General features: G+C 35.6%; 1 protein-coding gene across 4 annotated transcripts in view; it reads right to left on the reverse strand.

The window, feature by feature from the left end:
- Nucleotides 1–25,113, reverse strand: part of aplp1 (amyloid beta (A4) precursor-like protein 1) — a 70,949-nt gene that overhangs the window by 19,473 nt on the left and 26,363 nt on the right. For all 4 annotated transcript variants that reach the window (XM_065280645.1, XM_065280646.1, XM_065280644.1 and 1 more), the window contains exon 2: nucleotides 1,706–1,891. In XM_065280645.1, coding sequence (XP_065136717.1) covers nucleotides 1,706–1,891 — 186 coding nt within the window. The remainder of the gene's footprint in view (nucleotides 1–1,705; nucleotides 1,892–25,113) is intronic.

Raw genomic sequence — 25,113 nt, forward strand, 5'->3', positions numbered from 1 at the left:
GTCTACTTGTCAAATCATTTCCTCATAAATGAAGCATGTTAAAGGTTTGGTGTTGATTTTAAGTATTGCATTTGGAAGTTATGGTTGTGAGCCCATCATGTGGTTCAGGAAGATTTCCATATAGGTTATACACACATATATAAATATAAAGAGTTTGGTTCCAAAACGTGATAAATGCCATCCAAAAAACAAAATCAGTATTGTATCTGGTCAGTATTAAAAAGTAAATCCTTCAATTTTTCGCAAAATCTGATATCCGCCATGTTATTCTGTCATATTTTCTCCCTTTTTTCCAAACCACATCAAACGGCACTCCTCCTCTGCAGAATGCAATAAATCCGCTTAACAAATCACAGCGCACCATTCCACGCATTGTAAATAATAATGCCACCGCTTTGAATACACACAGAATCCTAGTTTTCCTCATCTACTTTGTTCTTCATAATCAACAAACAAACAAAAACAAAATAATATTTTTGATGGCATTGATAAACCTGTGGTGGTTTTCTGTGGCGGGAAAGAAGCAAAATCAAATAATTTACGCGAGAGGCATCTGGGGTGAAGGAAAAATGCCAAGCTTCTGTCATGCTAACACATTGTCAACGAAAATCGAGGAGGACCAAAACATTTTACAGCTGATCGCTGTCAAAAAAGTTCAGGGACGACGTCCCAAGGATGACAGCAGCCATGACAATGTTCTTAATATGACAAAGCAAGTGTTTTGATTAATGTCATTAATGTTTATTTTTTTAATCAGTGTATACCACTAGTCAACTTAATGAATATAACATGACAAAGATGAATGCACATTTATATATTGATTTAATAGATTTATAGTATTTTTAAGAAAAAAAAGTTATGGATTTATTGCATTTTCCGGAAAAATAATCAGTTTTTATAATAAATCTTTGAAAATCAAATTATAGATTTAATTTTTTTTTATTTTATTATAACCTAAATATGCTATGTGAAAGTTTGTAACAGAAAATAGTGGTTTTCATCTTGTCACTTTCTTGGTATAGAAAACACGTTTTTACCGAAATTAGTCAAAATGGATTTATTGCGTTTTGAAACCAAACTCTTCTATAATATAAATTTACTGAAAAATTCAATAACATAAAACAATACATAACTGTGGCAAAAATAACAAAATGTGCCTCTGTCCCAATATTTATGGACCTACCTGTAGCTACTGTACCAACCAACAGCACTACATTTTATACTTTATGTTTTGTTTCAAATTCCAGGTTTGAGATTGTTTTACGTCATGTCTTTGGGATGCACCTTACAGAAGGGGGTGCGCACAGTGAAACACATTGCTTGCAGAGGTGGTCTTGGGCATGCTACGGTGTGCTCATACTAATCAAACGAACCAGGTTTTGGCAGTCAAACGCGCTTGAGCGTGGTTCGGTTTGGATATTGTGAGTACGCCCTAAAACATGGAAATATAACAACATAACAGAACAAAACCACAAAAAAACAAAAACAATAAAACAGAATAATAAAAAATATCAACACATAACCAAAAGAAAACTAAAAGAATAACAAAACAGAATAACAAAATAAAAACAATAAACAGAGAGAAATAAACAAAAACATAATACAAAACATAAAAACAAAACAGTAAATAAAAACACAATACAAATGACAAAACATAACAACAGAAATACGTAAAAAAACAATCAACAACATAATAGAGGAGCACCTCTTGGCAGTATGACAGGATCTTGCTGGGCTGGGTGAAGCATCCCTGTCGTCCCTGAGGATCTGGTTCCCACTGTCCAGTCTCAGTGTTCATGTGTAGAAGTTGACGGCCACAAAACATCGCAATCTGAGGTTCTGCAACATGCGGACCACCAACCGGTCCATTCACCTCAGTCATGCCCACAGCCTGAGAAAGAAAAAGAGAAAGATTAGGTCTATTATATGGGTTCATCAAAGCCAAACTTAAACTTCGACAATGTGCATGTTCTTGGCATACAGTATGCTTTCTTATTCAGAGAACCCAACAATTTTAAGCTCAGGTATAAAACCATAACAAAGAAAACAACAAAGAGAGAAAAAGAGAGGGAGAAAGAAAGATTGCTCTGCACCATCTTAGCTTCAAAGTCTCCTACATTCACAATAAAAACAAGTTAAGCCAGGCTGCCTGTTATTATTGCAAACCACCGAGTGATAAGAACATTGAGACCAGCAGATATTCAAAGCGATAGTGAAGTGGACAAGACGAGTAGAGATACAGAGATGTGGAAGATGAGAGAGCTCAGCTGTTATCACTGCCTTGACAGCAAGAAGGAAATATAACATGGAGAACTATTATTGAATTTCAAATTGAGGCAGAAAGCCTGACTGACTGATAACCCTAAAAGTAGCTTATCTAGCTCTCATCAAACCTCTGTATCTGTGTGTGAGATTGAAGGACAGACAAAGGCAATACACGGACGAGCACAGCGACTCAGGGATTCATAAAACATGAACTAAATAGCCACACATCATGAGAATAGAAAAAATACAAATGATTTCATAAAAGCAAAGGTACATTATTAAATTGAAAGATAGGAGTGGCTCAGTATAATAATAGACCATTTGCATACTACAGTAGTACACTTTAAAAATGCAGGGTTGTTATAAAGTCGCCATAAAACAGAAGATTGTCGTATTTCCCCCGTGGTGACATATCCGGCTTCTGAAATGTAAAAAAAAGGTAGGGATGGACTTGAATTCATCCATTTGGAGAACTTATTGGATCATTTGAAGTTGGGTCATGTTGCTTTTTGCTGCGATCTTTTCACGAGCCCCGCCCACCTGCCATACAATATGACCGGTAAAGAGATATTGTTTCGAGGAGGGGAGGAGATTTGCATTTTTGATTAAAAATTATGAGGGCACATACATTTAAAAAAAGTAATTTGTTAAAAAAAAATACCACAATATTCCAAAACAAATTACAATTTTTCATTTCAATTTCACTGCGACTTTAAAGGTCCACTGTGTAGATTTTTGCGGCATCTAGAGGTGAGCTTGTGAATTGCAACAAATGGCTCACTCCACAGCTCACCCCTCCCTTTCAAAACGCATAGTGAAGCTACGGTAGCCGCCACACGACAAACGTCATTGTCTGAGACAACATAGTGACAAAACACTACATATGTAGTAGTCTATGTAGATAAAAATTTCTCTTTCTAAGGAAATTAAAACAATAAAGTTTATTATGTAAGGTCTTTATACGATGATGCTCGCTATGCTTCTCAATGAATTACGGTGAAATGACGCTACTTCCAAAAGCCAGAGGGCGCTCTCCTGCAGAAACTCAATATGCGCTGTAGACGAAGAACCATTAAACACGCAGAAATGACACGCAGCTCCAGGAAATGGCTTAAGGATATATTTATATTGCTGTCCTCAAACCTTTTTAGGTGTTTTCATGATAATAAAGAATAATGATTATGTTTGACGAGTGTTTAGTATAGTTATCGGCCACGTATTATTAGTGTATATCGGCATTTATCTGTGCACCCCTACTTTATACACCACCGATAATATATTATATTGCATTTCTGTGAAGAGATCCATCTAAAAGTTGCACAATGCACCTTTAACTCATCGTTGGGTTTAACAGCACCCTATGCTGGGTAGTTTTAACCCAAAATGCTGTATGCCTGCGTCAAATATGGACAAATACTGTATTTATTTTTAATGAAACAACCAAGCATCCTATAGCTAGTGTGTATACAGCAAAAACAGTAGTGAGAATGGTATTGTAAGACACCATTTTGAATACACCCTCTGTACCAAAATCATTCTTGTGCATTCCTCATTCGCATTACTCATTCATTTCATGCTCTCTCTCTCTCTCTCTCTCTCTCTCTCTCTCTCTCTCTCTCTCTCTCTCGCTCTCTCTCTCTCTCTCTCTCTCTCTCTCTCTCTCTCTCTCTCTCTCTCTCTCTCTCTCTCTCTCTTTCTCTCTGGCAAAGGATGTTGGTATTGATTTGAAATCTGTTCAGTACTCCTGCAGAAAAGCCCCGGGGACGATCACACTAGCAATGCAAACAGTAACCCAGCGCTACAGTCGGGTGTTAATACAAGCTCATTGACCATCAGGTCATTTGAGTACATCAACACAGAACAGAAAACAAGAGATCAGAAGAAAAGAAAAGACTAATGTGGGAGAGACTTCATTTCAATACAACATTACTTATGTTGTGAATTATGTGCATTTTATGTGCATCTCACATTTGTTTTGCTCTAGCAATGACAAGTTGTACATGTACTTTCATTCATTTAGCACAGGGGTGTCAAACATACGGCCCGCAAAGGTGCCCAACCTGGCCCGCATTATGATTTATTATTAAATATTAAATACATATTTTAAAAATCCTGTCAGGCGGGGCGCAGCAGACATGCGTAAAGCAACAAAATGCAGACAGTTACACAGGCGGAGCGTAGAAGGACCATATGCGGTCCTCGTGCACCCAAAACATTCTGCCGTTTCCTTTGTGTCAGACGGCAAATATGAAACAGTACAGTGTATGAAACGGCCATAAATCAGTTTATGTTAAGCGGTGATGGCGACACGCGACGAACAGCAGTGGGTTCTAGTTTAGAAACATTTTCTTTTAAATGTCGTGGCTGGTCAGGATTCGCACACAAACGTCTTGAAATGAGAAAAGCAACTGCCCTAAAACTGGTGTTGTTGATCCAGTGGTCGAAGAAATGTAAGGAGGCATGATTTAAAGGCATGTCTGTGTTTTATGACTTCAATTTGTACTACACTGCAACACTGCAAAAATGATTTTTAAGAAAAAAAAAAATCGTAGTTTTTTTGTCTTGTTTTCAGTAAAAATATAAAAAATTCTTAAATTAAGATGCTTATTCTTGATGAGCAAAACGACCCAAGAAAATAAGTCTAGTTTTTAGACCAAAAATATCAAATATAAGTGATTTTGTGCATAAAACAAGCAAAAAAATCTGCTAATGGGGTAAGCAAAAAAAATCTTTAACATTTTTCTTAAACACTAAATTCAAGAAAAATTCATTGCCCCATTGGCAGATTTTTTATTTGCTTGTTTTATGCACAAAATCACTTTAATTTGATTTTTTTTGTGACATTTTTACTGAAAACAAACAAAAATACTAAAAAAAACTTTTCTTGAAAATATTTTTTTGCCGTGTAGGTACTGTAAAACTTACAAATATCGGATTTTCTTTGCTAAATGACTGTTCTCATTACAATATTTCAAAGAAAAGTTCATGATTTATGAATGATTTAGGCATTATTTGGCGATACAGAGGTATAATTCAGAAGTTAAATTCAGGTTTTTTTACCTAAGACAAGTGGGTTTTTACAGATGTAGGCTACATTTGTGTTATTGTACAGAATGAGTATGTTAATGTTTCTGAGAACAGAGTCGTGTGTTTTTCTAGTTTTCTTGCTAATTGTTTTGTTAGTATCAGCACAGTAAGGTTTGAAAAAGTTATCCGGCCCTCACATGGTGGCGTTATTTACCATCCGGCACTCAACGTAAAATGAGTGTGACAGCCCTGATTTATTTAAATTGATCTAGGAAATGCAAAAAACCTGTTGTTTACGAACTAACTCACTTTAATAATCACACAGGAAATTAAATCAGACAGTAGATTGAGTCAAATCAGACATTTATATTTATGCATTTGTAAGATGCTTTCATCCAAAGTCACATACAATGCATTCAAGGTAAACATTTTTATCGGTGTGTGTTCCCTAGGAATCAAACCCATGAGCTTTACAGGAACACACAAGCACTGGAAAGTCAGAATAAGGTATGCTTCAAGAAAACACAGTTGAATACAGTAAATCATATCTCATTTAAATGCTTTTCAAACAATGAGTATTTACAGTATTACAGCAGACTGAAAAATGAACTATATGTCATTTTTGAGCAACTCCAAAATACAAAACTAACAGATGACACGGAGCTGTAAACTGCATCTTAAAAGCATCATTAATCCAGGATTTGTCTGCATTGAAATGATTTGTCCTAGATTTGGTCTCATCTGGTAAATTAGAGTGCATTTTTATTAAGGGTAGAGAGGTTGAATTAAAGACAAGCAGCATTTTAAATAGAGATTGTTTAGTGGTGTTTAAACACCAACTGGCTTTTGTATCATTTAGACTGAAATATAACCAACACTGCTTAGCATAATCGTCCTTAAATATAGACATGTTTAAACGAATAGTTTATTCCAAAATGTAAATTAGCCCATATTTTATTCACCCTCAAGCCATAGGTGCACACACTAAAAATGCTGAGTTATTTTCAACCCAGCGTGAAACAGGGACGAAGCCAATCCATTTGGAATTTAACCAATGCTGCACTGTCAGAAAAAAAGGTTTAAACTTTTCTGTCACTGAGATAAGACCCTCAAATGTTAATTTTTGTACATTAATGTGTATACAATAAAAATGTTCTACCTTTTGGGGTACAATAAAGGCAGTGGTTCTCAAACTGGGGGCTGTGGCCGCGAGATGGTGCCAGGGAGGCCCCAGTTTTATGACATTTTATAAAATACATGAATTTATCATAAATTCTGTGTAATAAAACCTCAGAATAATAAGGCTAACCAACAGCAATATGTTGTACAGTTTAATATGTTTTGTTTAATTAAAATGATTAAGGTTTAGGATGTTTTATGTCATACATTTTCTTTTGGGGGGCCGCGAAGGCCCCCCAAAAGAACACATGTTAAAAAAACACATGTATGTTTATTAAAAAGTGAAAATGCTTAATCGAAATAATTAAATAACTACATGGTTAAATGAAATGATGATTTTAAGTAATTTTTATAGATTTATATTTCTGTATAATACAATTAATAAATAGTAAACTTTTATAATTTTCTGGATCGGTTATAATTTCTTATCAATAATAAATTACTCATAATAATAAAGAACCTTTAATGGTTCTAAATAGAACCATCTAACTTTGATTCAAAGAACCATTTGGGGTTCTTTTTAATGAACCCATTAAAGTAGTTCTATATTGAACCATTTGGGGGTTCCATATATGAAGCGGGTGATAGAACCATTTCTGGTTTGATATAGAACCATTTTTTTTAAGAGTGTACACTGCAAAAAATGACTTTCTTACTTATTTTTGTCTTGTTTTCAGTAGAAATATCTAACAATTCTTAAATAAAGATGTATTTTCTTGATAAGCAAAATTATCTTGTTTTTAGACAAAAAAAATGTACATTTTAAGTAAATTTGTGCTTAAAAGAAGCAAATAAATCTGCCAATGGGCTAAGAAAAAATCTTCAAACTTTTTTTCCTCACCCCATTGGCAGATATTTTGCTTGATTTAAGCACAAATTTACATAAATGATATATTTTTTGTCTAAAAATAAAACATATACCCGGTAAGAAAGTGATTTTTTGCAGTGTATTGTGCACCTTAAGGAACAATTATGAATGTCAGGGGTACAAAATATTTACCTATACCCTTAAAGATACACAATAGGTCCTTAAGGTACAGTTATGTAAGCAAAAATGTACAACATTGTATTATGTTTGTATGTAAATAGAATCTTAGAGTACCTACCAACCTAGCGACAGAAAAAGTACAGTTGTGTATCTTGTTGGGTCAAATATAAATATTTTCTGGGTTAATTTAACCTACCAGCTGGGTTTGTCCCCTTTTGACCTATCCCTTGGTTGAAAATAACCCAGTTTTGGGTTATGACTTTCTTTTTTCAGCCAAAACAGTTGTATTAAATTATATCCTGGCTCTTTTCAGCTTTATAATGTCATTAGATAGTGCCCCAATTTTACAGCTCCAAAAAGTGAGTTCATCATCAATATTAATCTATAGTTATGAAATCTCTTTCAAAGTAAAGGAATGGATTTTTGTATGGTAACATTTATATTTCTAGCTTTACAGACTACAGTCATATATGTGTTTACGAAAGACATGGCGTCAGGTGAAACACTGACCTCTGACCCAATCACATCGCTTCACCTTACATGTTTACATGTAAAGAACATTTTGTGAAAATATAACCTTTATATCTGTAATATTGACTGAATAAGGTCATGTCAAAGATTAAAAATTAATGGTTGAAATCAAACTTAGATGCTCCAAATCTCATAAAATGATTATGAGACTTTAGCCTTGATTTTAGAGATATGGTCACAAATAATATATAACTGTACATTAATGACCTGCGCACAGTTTATGGTATTTTTTGTTTATACCATTTTTTGTTTTACATGCTTTATTCAGATTGGTTGAGAAATGTTAGGTGTTGATTATTTTTCTGTAATCTGCACACCTAACCTGTGAAATGTCTTGAAATAAACACCAGAGCAATGTTTGTGGTAATTGTGGAATAAGCCAAATAATTGACTTCGTTCCTTTGAATTATTTGATTAGATTATTTTCGAATAATTTAAAGTCCCATCGTCAATTATTCCTTACTTATTCTCTCCTCAGTCTACAAAAAATGTCCCCTTCACAATTTTTGCTATTTATTTTTCATCATCTTTCTGTGACCAACTACATTATAATGACTGATGAAAACAACCCACAGTAACATGTCATTATAACAGCAGACGCTCTGTGCGTCAGTCCCGGGTTTGATTTAGTATGCGTGGATTGAGTAGGAGTGCGGTGAGGTTGTACAGCTCCTCGCTTGTGGGTGTAAAGACGCAATCAAAGCAAAACCGGCTCCTAGAAGCCCTGCACGGGTCTTTTACACTCCAAAGTTTACCGCATTTCAATGACATCCCCGGTGAGGACACCAATCTGGCAACCCTGGCAAAAAGCGTAACTTTAATCTTCAATGACAGACGGAGTGAGTGACAGGAGAGACACACGGCACTCAGGCAACCAATTAGAGCAGAGATGCCCAGGGGGAAGAGGAGGAAAAGAAGGGGGGGGGGTGAAAGCGATCAAAGAGAAACCTTGCCTCTGCTGGCCATTGCGAAAACGTTTGAAGTCCTAATTAAAATTTATGAGGAAATAAATATATAAATCTGAGGCGTAAATATACAATAAATATAGGGAGCTGGGAGGAGAGATGCGGAGCTGAGAATATAAGGCCTGTTGGATTAAAAATTTCATCAACCCTTGACAAATGGGTTATTATGGCTTGTGTAGTATCTGAATGTGCTTCTGGAGTTCAAGAGAGCCCTGGTTCATGACCTTGTGCTTAGTCAACACACAGCTGCAGCTCTCATGAATCTGTCCTCCAGCAAGAAATCATCTGTTCATTTTCTCGCCTTGTTTTGGTGCAAAAACTGACTCATTTTTTAGCACACATAGAGACTATGCACTCAACCCAGTTGGGTCAAAAAGGGATGAACCCAATCCACTGGGTTGTAATTTATCCTATGCTGGGTTGTTTTAACCCATTGTTGGGTCAAATATAAACATTTTCTGGGTTAATTTAACCCATTGGCTCTGTCTGTCCCTTTTTGACCCAACGCTGGGTTGACAGAGTGTGCGATCGGATTAAGAGGGAAAATGAGTTCTGTGGAATAAGGGATGCATTACTATTAAACGTATCAAAGTAGAAATACTTCTAAAGCCAAGCTTTAAAATTACAAAACAGTCTTTTAATCTGTACACTTCTTAAAATTAAGGTTCTAAAAGGGTTCTTCACAGCAAAGTGATGCTATTTCATTGTTTAAAAACAACGTTATTTTGTGTATTTGGTATAATACAACTTTGTAGGCCTGGGCAAAAATTTGCCGTTTTGGGGTGTGTCCTTTAAAATGCAAATGAGCAGATAGAATGCAAACACTGATCGCATTGATGGTGGTTTGTTGCAATTGAAACTCAATTGTGCTGTGATTTTTTTACTATGTTACTATAGGTCCCGTTTATATGTTTTCAACATCGCAATGCCTGCATCTGCAATAGTCACAATGCAGAAAATACAGTGCATTTGTTTTTAAAGAAACACCATTTTGGTCACATTTGCCAGTGGTACACTGTATAAAAAAGGTTTTAGATGGCAGAAGAAAATCACAGATGTCTCTGTAAGAATTCAGTGAGCTATACAAAAATGTGTATATAACAAAAATAGTTAATTCCTCTTAAACTCAGCTTTTATAAGTCATCTGGTAAAGTCATCAAAAAAAAAAAAAACATTGCAATGTTAGTTTCCCCCTAATATTGTACAGGACATGTTTGCATTCACACAGAAGGCAATTTTTTGGCAATTGTCTGGGATCAGTGCACTGTGTGAAAGGGGATCAAAAAAGTTTAAAGGAAGAGTTAAATTTAAAACTAAATTTTCATGATGATTTACTCCCCCATTATTCAAGCTTAGTTTAAGAGGATTTAAATCTTTATTTATATTTTTTTTTGTATAGCGCACCGATTTCTCCCAAAAACAGATTTGATTGCCATCTGAAACCTTTAATATGGAAAATGGGTCCCAAATAGTGTTTCTTTAAAGGTGAAATAGAATGATTGAACGGAGAATTTATCCTTGTTCTGTGATGTGACATGTAGACAATTTTTTTTGTTTGGGTCTGTAATGCCTTAGAAGCTTCTTAAAAACCTCTCTCAGATAGCTCTATTAGGGTGTGGGATTTTAAACAAGTGGTTTTGCACCTATTTGGCTCCCCCTACTGGCTTAACTTGCATTCTCATTACTGATTGGCTGACTTTACTGCCACTCAGCATTATGGAAACAATTGATATAGTTTGTTTATCGGGGTAGCAGCAAAGTTTTGCGTGGGTGTTTGTTTAACGCTGAACTTAATTGAAAAGTTCCAACCGGGTCATGAGTTGCTTGCAGTAAAACTTCTGTGTTATGTTGGAAATAGGCCAGTAAGTGCACAAACGACATGTAGTGAATCATGAGTTATCCAGTCAGTGTTGCGTGACTCGTGACTCGCTCCTCCCGCAGCTCGTAACTCCTCCTTCCGAATTTTTCAATATATCGGGAAGAATCTGTAAAGTTGATCTGTCTTTTATAAATCTGATAAAACTAAAGACTCTTCGGAGATATGAAGGATGTAATACTACTCTATATGTACTACAGATTAACACCAGCTTTAAAATAAATACTGTAAAACTATAAACTGTAAAACAAGAGTGTTTTTGAAGTTAGAGGATGAAATGAGACTGTACTTGCGCCTAAGCCAAGCATGACCTTTTCTATCAGAGTTTCCAATTTTTTTATAATATGGCAAAACTGATTGTACGGAAATTTGGCGGTGCCTGAAAGCAGTTTTTAAAATGCAATTATATAAAGGCAAAACAAATAAGCATGCAGCTGATGTTTATAACTCGACAGCCGAATCCACAAAGCTTTGAGTAATTCAGGGGCGCTGGTTCTCTGTGGATCTATTTCTAACAATTCAATGTTCATTGCACTTTCCGTACACTTTGAAATACAACACAGGTAAATGTGCTATAATGCTCCCACCCACGCTGCATTATAGCAATGCCTTGATGTTCTCAAGGTGGTATTAGACAGATTAGGATCAGAGTTTTAGACCTCTGATGTGGTATTAGACCCCTGATGTGATCCAGGAGCTGGTATGGGTTTTTCTGGTGTACCTCTATCTGCTCAGATAATGGGATGAGATAATTTTTTTTAACAGGAGGAAGGTCGTAGCCACACGGGAGGCTTCCGGACATTTGAGAAGATAACCTGCACGCTCTTCACCACCCCCATCTCCAGCTCTTACTTCCATATGCACACATGGCACAAACGCACACTTAGAAACGCACACGCTCAAGATCAATATCCTGAACTGCTGCACGCTCCTTCGATCGATATAAGTGCATCAAGAGCCCCGAGGTCTGATCTAAAACACACACGAATGCAAACACAGAGGCCTTGTTATATACCAAGTCTTCGGGCTTGGGTTAGATTGAATTCTGGAAACAGCAGCTACGCATGACTTCATGCTGTGCATCATGTGATTCATTACAGTCTGTTAAAATAGTATGAGCATGGTTACAAAATGACCACTGACAATACTTTTTCATTAACCGTTAACATACAATGGGTAGGACAGACATCCCTGTGCGATTTACTGCAACATACTATATCTGATATGAGGCCTGTTATCTCTTTATTGTTGATGGCAGCCGTCATCTATTCAAAGAAAGGTCTCTGAAGGACAAAGCTGAAATAAAAGAACTAAAACATTTAAAGCATTCAGATCTGTGCTGGAGGTTATGCAGATATAAACTGCAGTAAACTGAAAGTTTGCACGTAATATCTAACTACAGATTCCTCTAGTAACAATAACAAAGTTGCATTATTAGAAAAAAGAGCTGGTATTCAGTATCTGGTTTAATGTTTGCTCTGAGGCACAAGGTGAACAAAAATATGATCTCCTTCATCTTCTATTGTTTCACTTTGACAGCAATGAGACTAAACGGAGATCAACATAAGACATCTTATAAACTTTTTTTTAAATGGTCCCAAGCTGACATGCGTTAACGCAAATTCATTTTAACAGGAATAATTTTTTAATGCATGATTAGACTGTCACTGAGGCCCTCTCCTTTAAATATATATATTTGGTACCTTTGAGGTTTTAAAGAGCACCTATTGTCCGATTCACATTTTTATATTTCCTTTGGTGTGTAAGTGTGTATTAGTAAATGTTAATGATATGCCAAAGGTACAAACCACAAAGTAAACAATGAGTTATCATCTCCAATGTAAATCTCTTTTTTTGGACTCCAACAAACACATGGATTGTAGGCAACAGTTTACTTCCTGGGATTGGTGATGTAGACAAGACCGACATTATCATAATTCCTCCCGCTTCAGACTCACAGCCTGTAAGTTAACTTCTGTCAGCATTGTATTGTGAGCGAATTTTTCAAACATGGTAACACTGCAAAAAAATTGCAACTGCAAAACTGCAAAAAAAAATGATTTTCAAGTAGGGCTGGGATAAACGATTATTTTTTTAACGATTAATCTAGCGATTATTTTTTCGATGCATCGATTAATCTAACGATTCATTTTGTCAGTCCGATTCGACTTCGATTCGATTCGATTCTCGATTATCTCCCCATTAATTAACTAATAGCAAGTTATAAATGTTGATTTACATATCTGAATGTAAACATTTCAATATATCTTTATTGCTCTTAAAATTTCAAAATAAAAAAGACTATGCAAGTGCAAAATAATGCATTCTTAGACAGAGGTAGCATTCAATAAAGCATTTGCAGTGCAAACTGTGCAGTTAAGTAACCGTATAAAAATCTCAAGTTCAAATTACTTTATTTTACATGCATTTATGAGCAAAACCTCTTCAATGTGCCTTTTGATGGTCTGTGTAATTTTTATAACTAGATTTGTTTAATCCACATTGTTTTCATGCTGTTCTAGTCCATTTAATGACAGATATAAACTTAAGATAGACTTAAGATAGACTTATTATAGACTTAAGAAGCACATATATTATTAAATCTCTTTCTCTTAAGTTTGTTAAGATAGATTAGGACTCATTTACGTTACTGCTGGACAGAGAGTGAATGAAAGCGCAGTCTTCTGGCAACAGTGACATATTTCATTGCTTTCTGTTAAATTGCTCAAATGACTGTTTAAAACACACTTGGCATCACATTCATGATTTTATGGTAAAATGACACTTTTTCGCGTAAATCCACGAGCATTTAAACCATAAACAAAGCACTTTCACTTTAACTGAGCGCAGAGGCGATTCTAGGGTTAGAGCTTTAGGGGTGCTGAGCACCCAATGAGCTCCGCTGCCACCATCCACTCTTTTTTCCTACAGAAACCAATAATATGTTTATTGTAAAATAACTATCATTTTAACATTGGTTCAACTAACTCCAAAATCCAGATTTTTTTGGAGACCTTTCAGGCATGAAAACGGGTCAGGGGTGAAAAAGATGAGAAGAAAATTACCCCTCTAGGGTCTGGGAGCATGCTCCCCCTTAGAACTTTTTTTTAAATTACATATTTTAAAGCATCAATCTGATGAGTTTTGAGATGCATTTTTTTGCCAACCTTTTTATTTCTAATTAATGGTGAGCTAGCACTTTTTTGCTATTAATGCCATATTAAAGTCTCAGGAGTCAGGACAAAAGGTGGGCTACAGCAGCAGTGTGGGTATGGTTTTATGTGGATATACAGTGTGTCGTTTTAAGCCTTTGTCAAAATGACAAATCTGCTAATTTATAACTTTTATGCCTACAACATATGGTAGGTTTATTAATAGTTTGTTAATTTGCAGCTTTTCTTTTAACAGTTCTTTAATTGAACCATTACCTTTACTATATATCTAAAACAAAACACTTGTGACTCCTGCACTAAGGGTTAAAAACGTTATCCCCTTCATATTAGTCTATATGTGACAAACTAAAAAAAATATTTATTGTCTAGTTTGATAGTCAGACAGTTAGTGATTTCACACATAACTTACCGGTACTGGTGGTATACAGTGATATGTAGTTTGTTTTCACTCTGTTCCAAACGCCATGTTTTCATGACGACTGACCAGAAAAGACGCATGTGATGTCATGTTTACATGACTCCCGATTGTTAAAATAAGTCTCAAATTAACGATAAATCATACAATAAACTTTAACAACGGAGACACACGTATGCAACTACCCACTGAGACGCACAAAACTGCATGCGTAAGTTGCGGAAGAACATTGTAACCGGCGCTACTTCTCTCCGTTTAAGTCTATGGACGAGTCACCCAGGTACTGTACTACTCCGCAGCGCGCGGGTACCCGCCGGACTAAAATAATCCGAAAATAAACACTTTCTTATACGTGTACCATGGTGATTCAGTATAAGACAAAAACACGGCTTGAAAGATTGATTCGTGATGTACTCGCTCAATATAAACATAACATAAACATTTTGTAAGATTTGAACAAAAAAGTTGCATCAAAACACTTTTAACTGATTCTCACTCTGCGTGTGTTTCGCGCTCGGGCTAAGCGATGCAGGTACAGAGAAGTAAAAGAAGAGGATGACACCATTTGCTAAGCGGGGAGGTTTTCATTTTCTACCTTAACATATACATTTTAAACCACAAACTACGGAGTATGTTTTGGACATTATTTAACCTTGTCAAAGACGAACGAACATTTTAGAATAAATACATTTCTTGCTCCAAGTTTTAGGGGTGCTGAGCTCCTTCTTAGGGGTGCTGAAGCACCCCTAAAAAGGGGCTAGCCTCGCCCATGACTGAGCGTGAGCAGCGCAGCAGAACCACGCAGAAACGATTGCAGCACTGTTGCTACAGAGCCGCCCAAGTATTTGCAGCTGGCTCCGACCTCCGTTTATATCCGTTTCGAGCCGCGAGCTCGCGCTGCTCCTGCGGCGGGGTGCATGCTTGTTAACATGGGCGCTGAAAAAAACACGCGCCGCGCGGCCGCAGGACTGAAGCCACTCGCGTTGCTACTACTGCGCCGCCGTTTGGGTCTGACGAATCGACGCGCATATTTTGCGTCGACGTATTTTTTGCGTCGACGTCGTCGATTACGTTGACGCGTTGTCCCAGCCCTATTTTCAAGTTAAAAAAAAAATTCACTAAAAATATCTAAAAATTCTTAAATTAAGATGATTTTTCTTGATGACCAAAACGACCCAAGAAAATAAGTTTAGTTTTTACACCATTTTTAAGAAAAATTAAAGAAAAATGATGCTTACCACATTGGCAGATTTTTTTGCTTGTTTTATGCACAAAATCACTTAAATTTGATGATTTCGTAACCCCAGCATTTTCGTAGCAAAAAGTCACATATACCTTAGCAGAACGTTGAAAAATGTTGCATTTACTTCACACAAGAGCAGCCATGTCCCCTGTTGCAATGGGAACGTTATGAAGTGATGTAATTATGCAACCGCAGTTTTTGCAAATTCCCGCAATTTTTGCAAGTTCCCACAATTTTATTGCATAAAATTGGATACATTTCCCTCATATTCCATCGCATTTTTTAATAGGGGGCAGAGAATGAAAAACCATTTTTATCTTGTCTTTGTTGAATAATGGTAGTCTGACCACTTTCACAAACATACAAAAAAGTGCTAGACATGCTAAACATCTCAGTCTCATAGAAATTCCTCTTTTAGAAATGCCAGAAAATGGCCCAATCTGAAAAACTGATGCTTATGACATCACAGGCATCTCACTGCCCCTCCACTTTAAAATATTTGGCTACATTTTTTGAGTGGCAGTAAAGTCAGCCAATCAGTAATGAGATTGCAAGTTAAGCCAGTAGGGGGAGCCAAATAGGTGCAAAACCACTTGTTTAAAATCCCCCACCCTAATAGAGCTATCTGAGAGAGGTTTTTAGGAAGCTTCTAAGGCATTACACACACAAAAACAAAAAAAATTTTGTCTACATGTCACATCACAAAACAAGGATAAATACCACGTTCAATCATTCTATGTCACCTTTAAGAAAACGTGCCACAAGATCAAAGATTTTTGCACGCAACAATCACCAAAAAACTAAAATTACTTTTTTTTACGGAAGGACTGTATAATATTACATACAGGAGAGCAAAACATAGACACATATAATTGACTGCATCTTAAAAAGACCACTGTTATTGCTTAAAAGTGCCACAATATAGAGTCTTCAACCTTTTTGTGGGCAAGGGCTATCACAATGGATAAAACAATCTGGAGGGCTACTTTTTGATATAGTCTCCTCAAAACATTTTGGTTTTATTTGTTGATTTTATTTTATTTTACTTGATATGTTTTGGTATTGATTAAAATGTTAACAAATAAATAGAACAATACAATAAACAATATTTGAGTAATAGTACTAGCCAAGTACAATCATAGACCATAACCCTTGCTGTTCAAGATTCAATGAAGATTTTCAAACTGGAGGCTGTGACCCTCTGGGCAGCCAAGAGATGGTGCATGGACATTTTATAACATAAATAAATTTTTCATAATTTCTCCGTAATTATACTTCAGGAAAATGAGGCTACTAAACAACAGCACTACATTGTAAAATTAAACATGTTTTGTCTAATTCAAATGTATGTCACACATTTTCTTTGGGGGGCCACAAATTGATGCACCACATGCTTAAAACCACTGGTTTAGGAACATTATTTTGTGGGACAACTGCATATACCTTAATAAGAGTGCTTTATGCTTTTGTTATGAAAAAGCACGTCCGTCATTACCCCAGACGAGCTCTAGTGTTCATGCTAAATTAACTGTATAATTTTGTTGCTTAACAGATCTAAGTACAAACTTCTTAGAAGAAGCGAGACCTCAATAAATCAATAACATTTTCCTTTTGGGAAAATAATAAAACATCTAAAGATGCATTATTTTTCAAGATTATGTTTAATTTGGGCAGAAAACACTGCTAATTCACAGCAAGACAAATACCCGCCTTTGTACAATGCTCTCAATGGAAATTACGGAATATTTTATACCACATCTCGTTAAAAAGCAAATCCCACGAATGCGGATTTAATCAATGTTTTATTTTAACAGACCACGCCATCTAGCAAATGTAATTAGGTTACGTACTGATTCATTCCATTAAGTTTAGTTTAAATCAGTCCGAACGCTTTACTATCCATTAGCTTTAGAAAACAGACAGTTATCTTTGACTCATAATGTAAGGCACAAGCTCTATTGTAAGAGCTTCATTTGATTCCTGTATGCTTTTGAACTAACATTTAACATCCATCGATTAAACGCTGTTAAGTGTCTTTGACTGCATTCACAAATAACACCAGATTTTATTGTTCTGGTTTTAAAGACCATACCCACACAGGATTTTCTTTCTGAATTGGGCGTGAGTCATTCACGACGAGGTTGTTGTGATGCTTACACAATCCCTCGTTTTTTTTTTTTCGGAAGGGCTGGATGTTGTGATTGATTTTCCCTCATATCAAAGGCATCGTGCAGGCAGACAGCAAATGCTCGCCTTTGTCTGCTGCCTGAGACTCTTTAAATGGACTGTAAGAACAGAGTGTATACTGGGCGTTTCTCAATTGAGGACGCTTTTGTAGGCTGTATACGTCAATCAGACGATGTCAGAAGCACTGGGGACCCAATTATAGCACTTAAACATGAAAAAAGTCAGATTTTTATGATATGTCTGCTTTAAAAAGATAACTCTGACCTAAACAAAGTGTAGTGAAGGAGAAACAGAAGGTTTATATATTTATTATATTATATATCATTATGATTATTATTAAAAAATATTGACAGACTGGCCATTTCACGCAATTCTGCAGATGACAAGTAACTGCATTGTTAGGAAGAACTGTTCATATTTTTAGAAACAATTGTTAAAAAAGTATCCCTAGCTGTCACTGGTGTGGTACCCTTTCAAAAAGTACACCTTTGCACCTAAAGAGTGCATGTTAGTACCTTAAAGTTACACATTGGTACCAAATGTATACATATCTGTACCTAAATGGTAGGACCTTTTAAGGGTACTGCCCCAGTGACACCTTGGGATAATTTTTTTCTGACAGTGCAGAGGATAAGCAATTGTATTAAAGGAACAGTATGTAGGATTGTGGCAAAAACTGGTATTGCAATCACAAAACTTGTGGCTAAAACTGGTACTGCAATCACACAGCTAGTGGCCAATACACAAAATGACAACATAAACATCAGTTGAGGGCTGCAACTCCACTTTTTAAATGACAATATCCTGGCCAGAACACTGTTGTCATTGATATAAGTATTAAAAATGAAAATGATTTCTTAATGTCTAGTGACATATCAGGGCCATTTTATGATTCATTGATATAAATTTCTTACATACTGTTCCTTTAATTATTTAATACAATATTTGCTATACATTTTAATACATTTTATTATTATTTATTGGACCTATTTAATAAAAAAATATACAATATACACAATTTTAGTGCATAATAGAGAGATATATATTTAATACAATTTGACACATTATATTTACTACATTATTTGATAGATATTTAATGCAACTTCATAAATTATACGTTATTTTTAATACATTATTTGATATATATTTAATGCAACTTCATAAATTATATGTTATTTTTAATACATTATTTGATAGATATTTAATGCAACTTAATAAATAATACATTATTTTTAATAAATGATTTGATAGATATTTAATGCAACTTAATAAATTATACGTTATTTTTAATACATTATTTGATAGATAGTTAATGCAACTTTATAAATTATATATGTTATTTTTTTATACATTATTTAATAGATATTTAATGCAACTTAATAAATAATAAGTTTTTTTTTAATACATGATTTGATAGATATTTAATGCAGCTTCATAAATTATAGGTTATTTTTAATACATTATATGATAGATATTTAATGCACTTAATAAATTATATGTTATTTTTAATACATTATTTGATAGATATTTATTGCCAATTAATAAATTATACGTTATATTTTAATACATTATTTGATAGATATTTAATGCAACTTAATAAATAATACATTATTTTTAATACATTATTTGCTAGATATATTAATGAAACTTTATAAAATACATTATTTTTAATGCATTATTTGATAAATATATATATAATGCAATTTAATACATCATATTTACTACATTAAAAGATGTCTATACTAAAACTTAATACAATATAGGTCAGTTTCCCGGACAGGGTTTAGATTAATCCAGGACTTGGCCTTAGTTATTTTAGGACATTTAAGATGTTTTTACAAACAAACCTTACAAAAAACAATACTGGTGTGCATGTTGAGACAAAACAATGGTTCTGATATATGTTAAAAGATGAAATTTAATTTTGAAATTAAATTAGCTCAAACATGCATTTTAGTCTGGAACTAGGATAAGCCCTGTCTGGAAACCTCCCTAAAAAGTTATTTTTTTAAATGCATTATTTGATAAATAGACATATTTAATAAGTTATTTTAAATAAATTGTTTGATTGATATTTAATGCAACATAATAAATTGTACTTAATATTTAATACATAATTTAATTATGATTTAATACAGTACCTTATATTTCATTTCTCGGACAGGGCTTAAATCCAGTCCCAGACTAAAATGCATGTTTGACTGAAAAAAACTTGCATTGGCATATCTTAAAATTGATCCGTGTCATTGTTTTGCCTCAAGATACACCAGTAATGTATTCTGTAAGAAACTAAATGTCCTCATATAACTAAGGCCTAATCCTCTCCTTATCTAAACCATGTACCAGTGTTCCACTTATCTGATTAAATATTCTGCAACAGCCCCTGGATTCAAGATGACATCATGCCCTGCGATGATGCAATCTTGAAGAGCTTCTGGGTAGGACGCCCGTCTATCATGTGTCACCTTTTAACAAGTCAACCTTCTTTTCCATCCATCAGACCTCCCTGCAGTAAATACAAGTGGACTGCATGTGTGCGTGTGCATGCTTGCCTGCATCCTCTATTCATTAGGTCATCTGTGTTCGTACCGGTACGCCATGCTTCATTTTAGACACGCGACTGTCAGTCGAGATTAGATTGCCAAAAAAATATGGGCTGTGGTTGTACGGTTTGTTTCACATGGCTCCAAGCAACAGCAATGTTTCAGACATTTCATGATTGTGTTCTAGATTTACAATATTGATTTGTTTTAGTGCATGCTAAATTTGCATTCAACATAAAAACATTAAGTACCACAACCAAGATTGGCTGGCACGCATAATGGATGACATCACATAAATGATGATTTTATATAAATACACACACGATTCGAACTGATGATGCTCTCAGCAGCTGCGTGTCCCAGGATATCAGCCAACTGTTGTCATTATAACACAACAAGTACTGGCAAGCCAGGAAGTGTCCCTGGAAACGCGTCTTCCTTTTACCCAGCAGTACCGTGTGCTTTATTCCGCATTTGGGGAATAAATAGAAACGAACGCTTGCGAAGCACACACTCACACTGAAGTTCTTGTGTTGTGAAGGACAGATGGCCCCGTTAGCGGGTGGCTGCCCGGCTCTCCGGCTCCCCTCCGCCCCTGCGCTCGATCGCTACTGCTGATGTCAACCCTCCACAATCTGTCCACCACACCCTCTCTCTCTGTCTTTCTTCTCGGACCCCCTCACCCTCCCCAACTTAATACGGCCCCTACGCGATTCTGGTGCATTCATCACTGTAATCATGCCCATAAATTATTCAGCACTCAGCTTCATTTGCCTGCCAGCCCTTGATAACAAGAGCGAGGAGTCAGATGGGTCCATCCTGCTCTTGGAGGTGTTGAGGGTCCGATGAAAAAAGGCAGAACAGGCTCGGTTCAGATCAACAAGCGTTGTTAATTGTACGCCTCATGCTAATTGCACGCTGTAATTAATGTTAGTGAAAGGCAACGAGCTGTGGAGCCATCAATTCTCACACTTGGCTGGTGTGAGGGGTGGACAACGCAGCGGAAAATTAGATGTTATGGGGGCAAACAGTTGAATATCTGTCTGATGAACAGGCCAGCTTAGACCGGCGCAGATTTCCCTGGGGGTTTATTGAGGTCTAGAAAGCTGAAAATACTTGATAAAGCTATACAAGCATTAAGGGGTTTCTGGTGAATCATGGTTGACCAAGAAATCTTGATGTTTGTTTAAAAACACCACTTAAACTGAGTTTTGTGGGTTTGGGTCTGGCTTTGAGGTCAATTTTATTTTAGTGTAATCTTATTATTCACTCTTAAATACATAACATACATTTGTCCAATGCAATGCTATCTAGAAAGAAGATGCTTCTCTCCCTATAGCTCTTACTAGCAATAATTTACATTCATGCATCTGGCAGATGCTTTTATGCAAGTGACTTATATTGCATTCAAGCAATAAATTTTATCAGTGTGTGTGTTCTTGGGATCGAACCCATGACCTTTGGGTTGCTAATGCAATGCTCTACCAATTCAGTCACACAAGCAAAAGAAAATCTTGAATTTAGTGTTAAAGGAAAATTGTGAAGATTTTTTTTGCCTACCTCATTGGCAGATTTTTTGCTGGTTTTATGCACAAAATCACTTAAATTTGACATTTTTGGTCTAAAAACTAGACTTTTTTTCTTGGGTCATTTTGCTCATCAAGAAAATACATCTTAATTTAAGAATTTTTAGATATTTTTACTGAAAACAAGACAAAAATATTAAGTAAAATTTTTCTTCAAAGTCATTTTTTGCAGTGTACAGTTAGTCAGCAAACCATGGCTGTGCACGCCAATAAATTACCCTCTTAGTATTTTTGTCTTGTTTTCAGTAAAAATATCTAAAAATTCTTAAATTAAGATACTTTTTCTTGATGATCAAAAGACCCAAGAAAATACGTCTAGTTTTTAGACCAAAAATGTCAAATTTAAGTGATTTTTTTGCATAAAACAAGCAAAAAAAATTCTTGAATTTAGTGTTCAAGAAAAATGTTGAAGATTTTTTTGCTTGTTTTTAAAAAATCTTAGTATATTTTTGTCTTGTTTTCAGTAAAAATATCTGCAATAAATTACCCTCTTAGTATTTTTGTCTTGTTTTCAGTAAAAATATCTAAAAATTCTTAAATTAAGATACTTTTTTTTGATGAGCAAAAGGACCCAAGAAAATAAGTCTAGTTTTTAGACCAAAAATATAAAAATTTAAGTTATTTTGTGCATAAAACAAGCAAAAACAATTTGTCAATGGGGTAAGCAAAAAATCTTGAACATTTTTCTTAAACACTAAATTCAAGAACAATTCAAGAAAAATTTGATTAGCCCATTGGCAGATTTTTTTGCTTGTTTTATGCACAAAATCACTTAAATTTGATATTTCAATTTAAAATGTGAAATTTAAACTTCTTGTAAACTTGTGGACCTATTTTTCCAAACGTCTCACAGCCGTATATTCTTCCGTTGAGAGCTTGAATAATAGACACTCCAGCCCAGTTGGTGGCGATAATCCGCCTTTGCCTATTGCAACAAGCCTATTACAAACAAAGTTCCCGGCGCGGAGTAATACCGTACCTCACAGCACATCTAATACAAGTCAAAGGAGTTGGACAAAAACTACAATAAAACCTGTTGGAAAGCATCTTTTGCAGCGATTTTTGTGTGAGCATATCAGTGAACACCCCGACCACTCTGTGAGTTTCACATCTTTGTAAACGATAGTTTAATGCATTTTAGGAAAGATTGTTCCAGTGCACCCATACAGCCATTATAGAGGTGGGAGGAGATACAATAAAGACCCGAAAATTCTCGGGCCAGCATCATATGTCCAAATTTCAGTCAAAACCGTTCTATTTTATCATAAACAATCTGAAAACAGGGCTTTAAGTGTAAAATACCGAACTTGTCCTTTAAAGGCGGGGTGCATGATTTTTCAGCAGTAATCAGCAGTAAGCGGCATGTCTACTAACCGACATCGTTGTCTGGGTTGCATATGTGTGGGGCGGGTCTATCAAAAGAAGATTGTATTGGGGTAGGGGCGTGTTTGTTTAGGTCATTTCAAATATCAACATTGGCTTTCAGAGATCATGCACCCCGCCTTTAAGTAGACTAGTAAAAAACTTGAAAACCGAATCGTGAATCGGTCAAATAAATGTTTTGCCAAATCGCCAAGCCTTAGCTTTATGATGTTACAGTAAATAAGGTGCCAGGTCTTTCAAAATATCCTGTTTTGGGACATCCCTACAGAAACCTACACCGTTGCAAGCAGTTCAGCATCTTAAATGCAACTTTACTTTCGCTGAGTACTTTCGATTCAAGGTCAATTATTTTTTCTCATTGCATATTCGATTATTTTCTAGCCCGTTTGTTTTGCCCTTGACAAACTGTGGGTTGTAAGGCGGTGGTGTTTGCATGGACAGGCAGCTGGCTGCTCATCACTCAGAGTCTCATCAGTTCAGATTAACTGAGCTGAAGCCCCAGCTGCCTGGATGGAGAACAGATGGCAGATGATGGGTGACCCCTGCAGGGATGAGGTGCACACTGGAGAATACGAACCCCTACGCTTCAGGGTGTTGAAGGGTGCACTCTATTTAATCATTTATTACGAATTTATTAAGTTAAATATCAAGTTGTTAAAGTAAGAGTTCACCCAAACATGTTAAATCTGACAGCACTTACATTATGGCATTGACCCTGTCTCCTTTTGTGGAAGAAAGACAATTGTCCATATTGTGAAAATAATCAAGATTTGGGTAAATTTAATGAGAAAAGTTCATTGTGAAATTTTGACTTTTCATCACAGACTTGGCATTCAAGATCTCTTCTTCTAAGTCTAACTTCTCTGTGAGATTTCTTGTTTTTTTTCTCAGGGGAAATATCTGAGATGCAAAATGTTTGTTTGCTCTCCATTTCATCTCATTTATGTCTAGAAGAAATTGCTGAGATATTAAAAAGATCTAATTTGAGATATATGCAATCATTTTAAGACAGGTGTTATATATAAGTGGTTATTTTAAATATACATGTTATTAAAGTAGCCAGTTGTTAATAATTTTATCACTTAAAGGGACATTTTTTAAGATGTAAAATAAATCTTTGGTCTCTCCAGAGTACGAATGTGAAGTTCTAGCTCAAAATACGATATAGATAATGTATTATAACATGTTAAAGTTGCCACTTTGTAGGTGTGAGCTAAAATGTGCCATTTTGGGTGTGTCCTTTAAAATGCAAATGAGCTGATATCTGCACTTAAACAGATAGTTCGGCCAAAAATGATATTAAACCCATGATTTACTCATCCCCAAGCTGTCTGAGTTGCATATGTCCATCGTTTTTCAGACAAACACATTTTCGGATATTTTAGAAAATGTTTTGGATCTTTCAGTTGATTAAATGTAATGTTACGGGGTCCACCCATAGTCCACGACCTTCAAGTCCAAAAAAAGTGCGTCCATCCTTCACAAATTAAATCCAAACGGCTCCAGGATGATAAACAAAGGTCTTCTGAGGGTAATCCGCGCGGTGTTGTTGTAGAAATATCCATATTTTAAACTTTATTAACGTAAATAACTACCTTCCGGTAGTGCCGCCATCTTAGTCGCGTCCGCATTCAGGATGAGAGCTTACGCAGCCTACGGAGGCTACTCTGCTGCTGCTCTGTGCCCCCGCCCTCCGAATTTGTCATACGTCACTAAGAAAAGTGCGTACACTACGCTAATACTCTCTCCTGA

This window comes from Paramisgurnus dabryanus, chromosome 8, assembly GCF_030506205.2.
Source record: "Paramisgurnus dabryanus chromosome 8, PD_genome_1.1, whole genome shotgun sequence".
Taxonomy (NCBI): Eukaryota; Metazoa; Chordata; class Actinopteri; order Cypriniformes; family Cobitidae; genus Paramisgurnus; species Paramisgurnus dabryanus.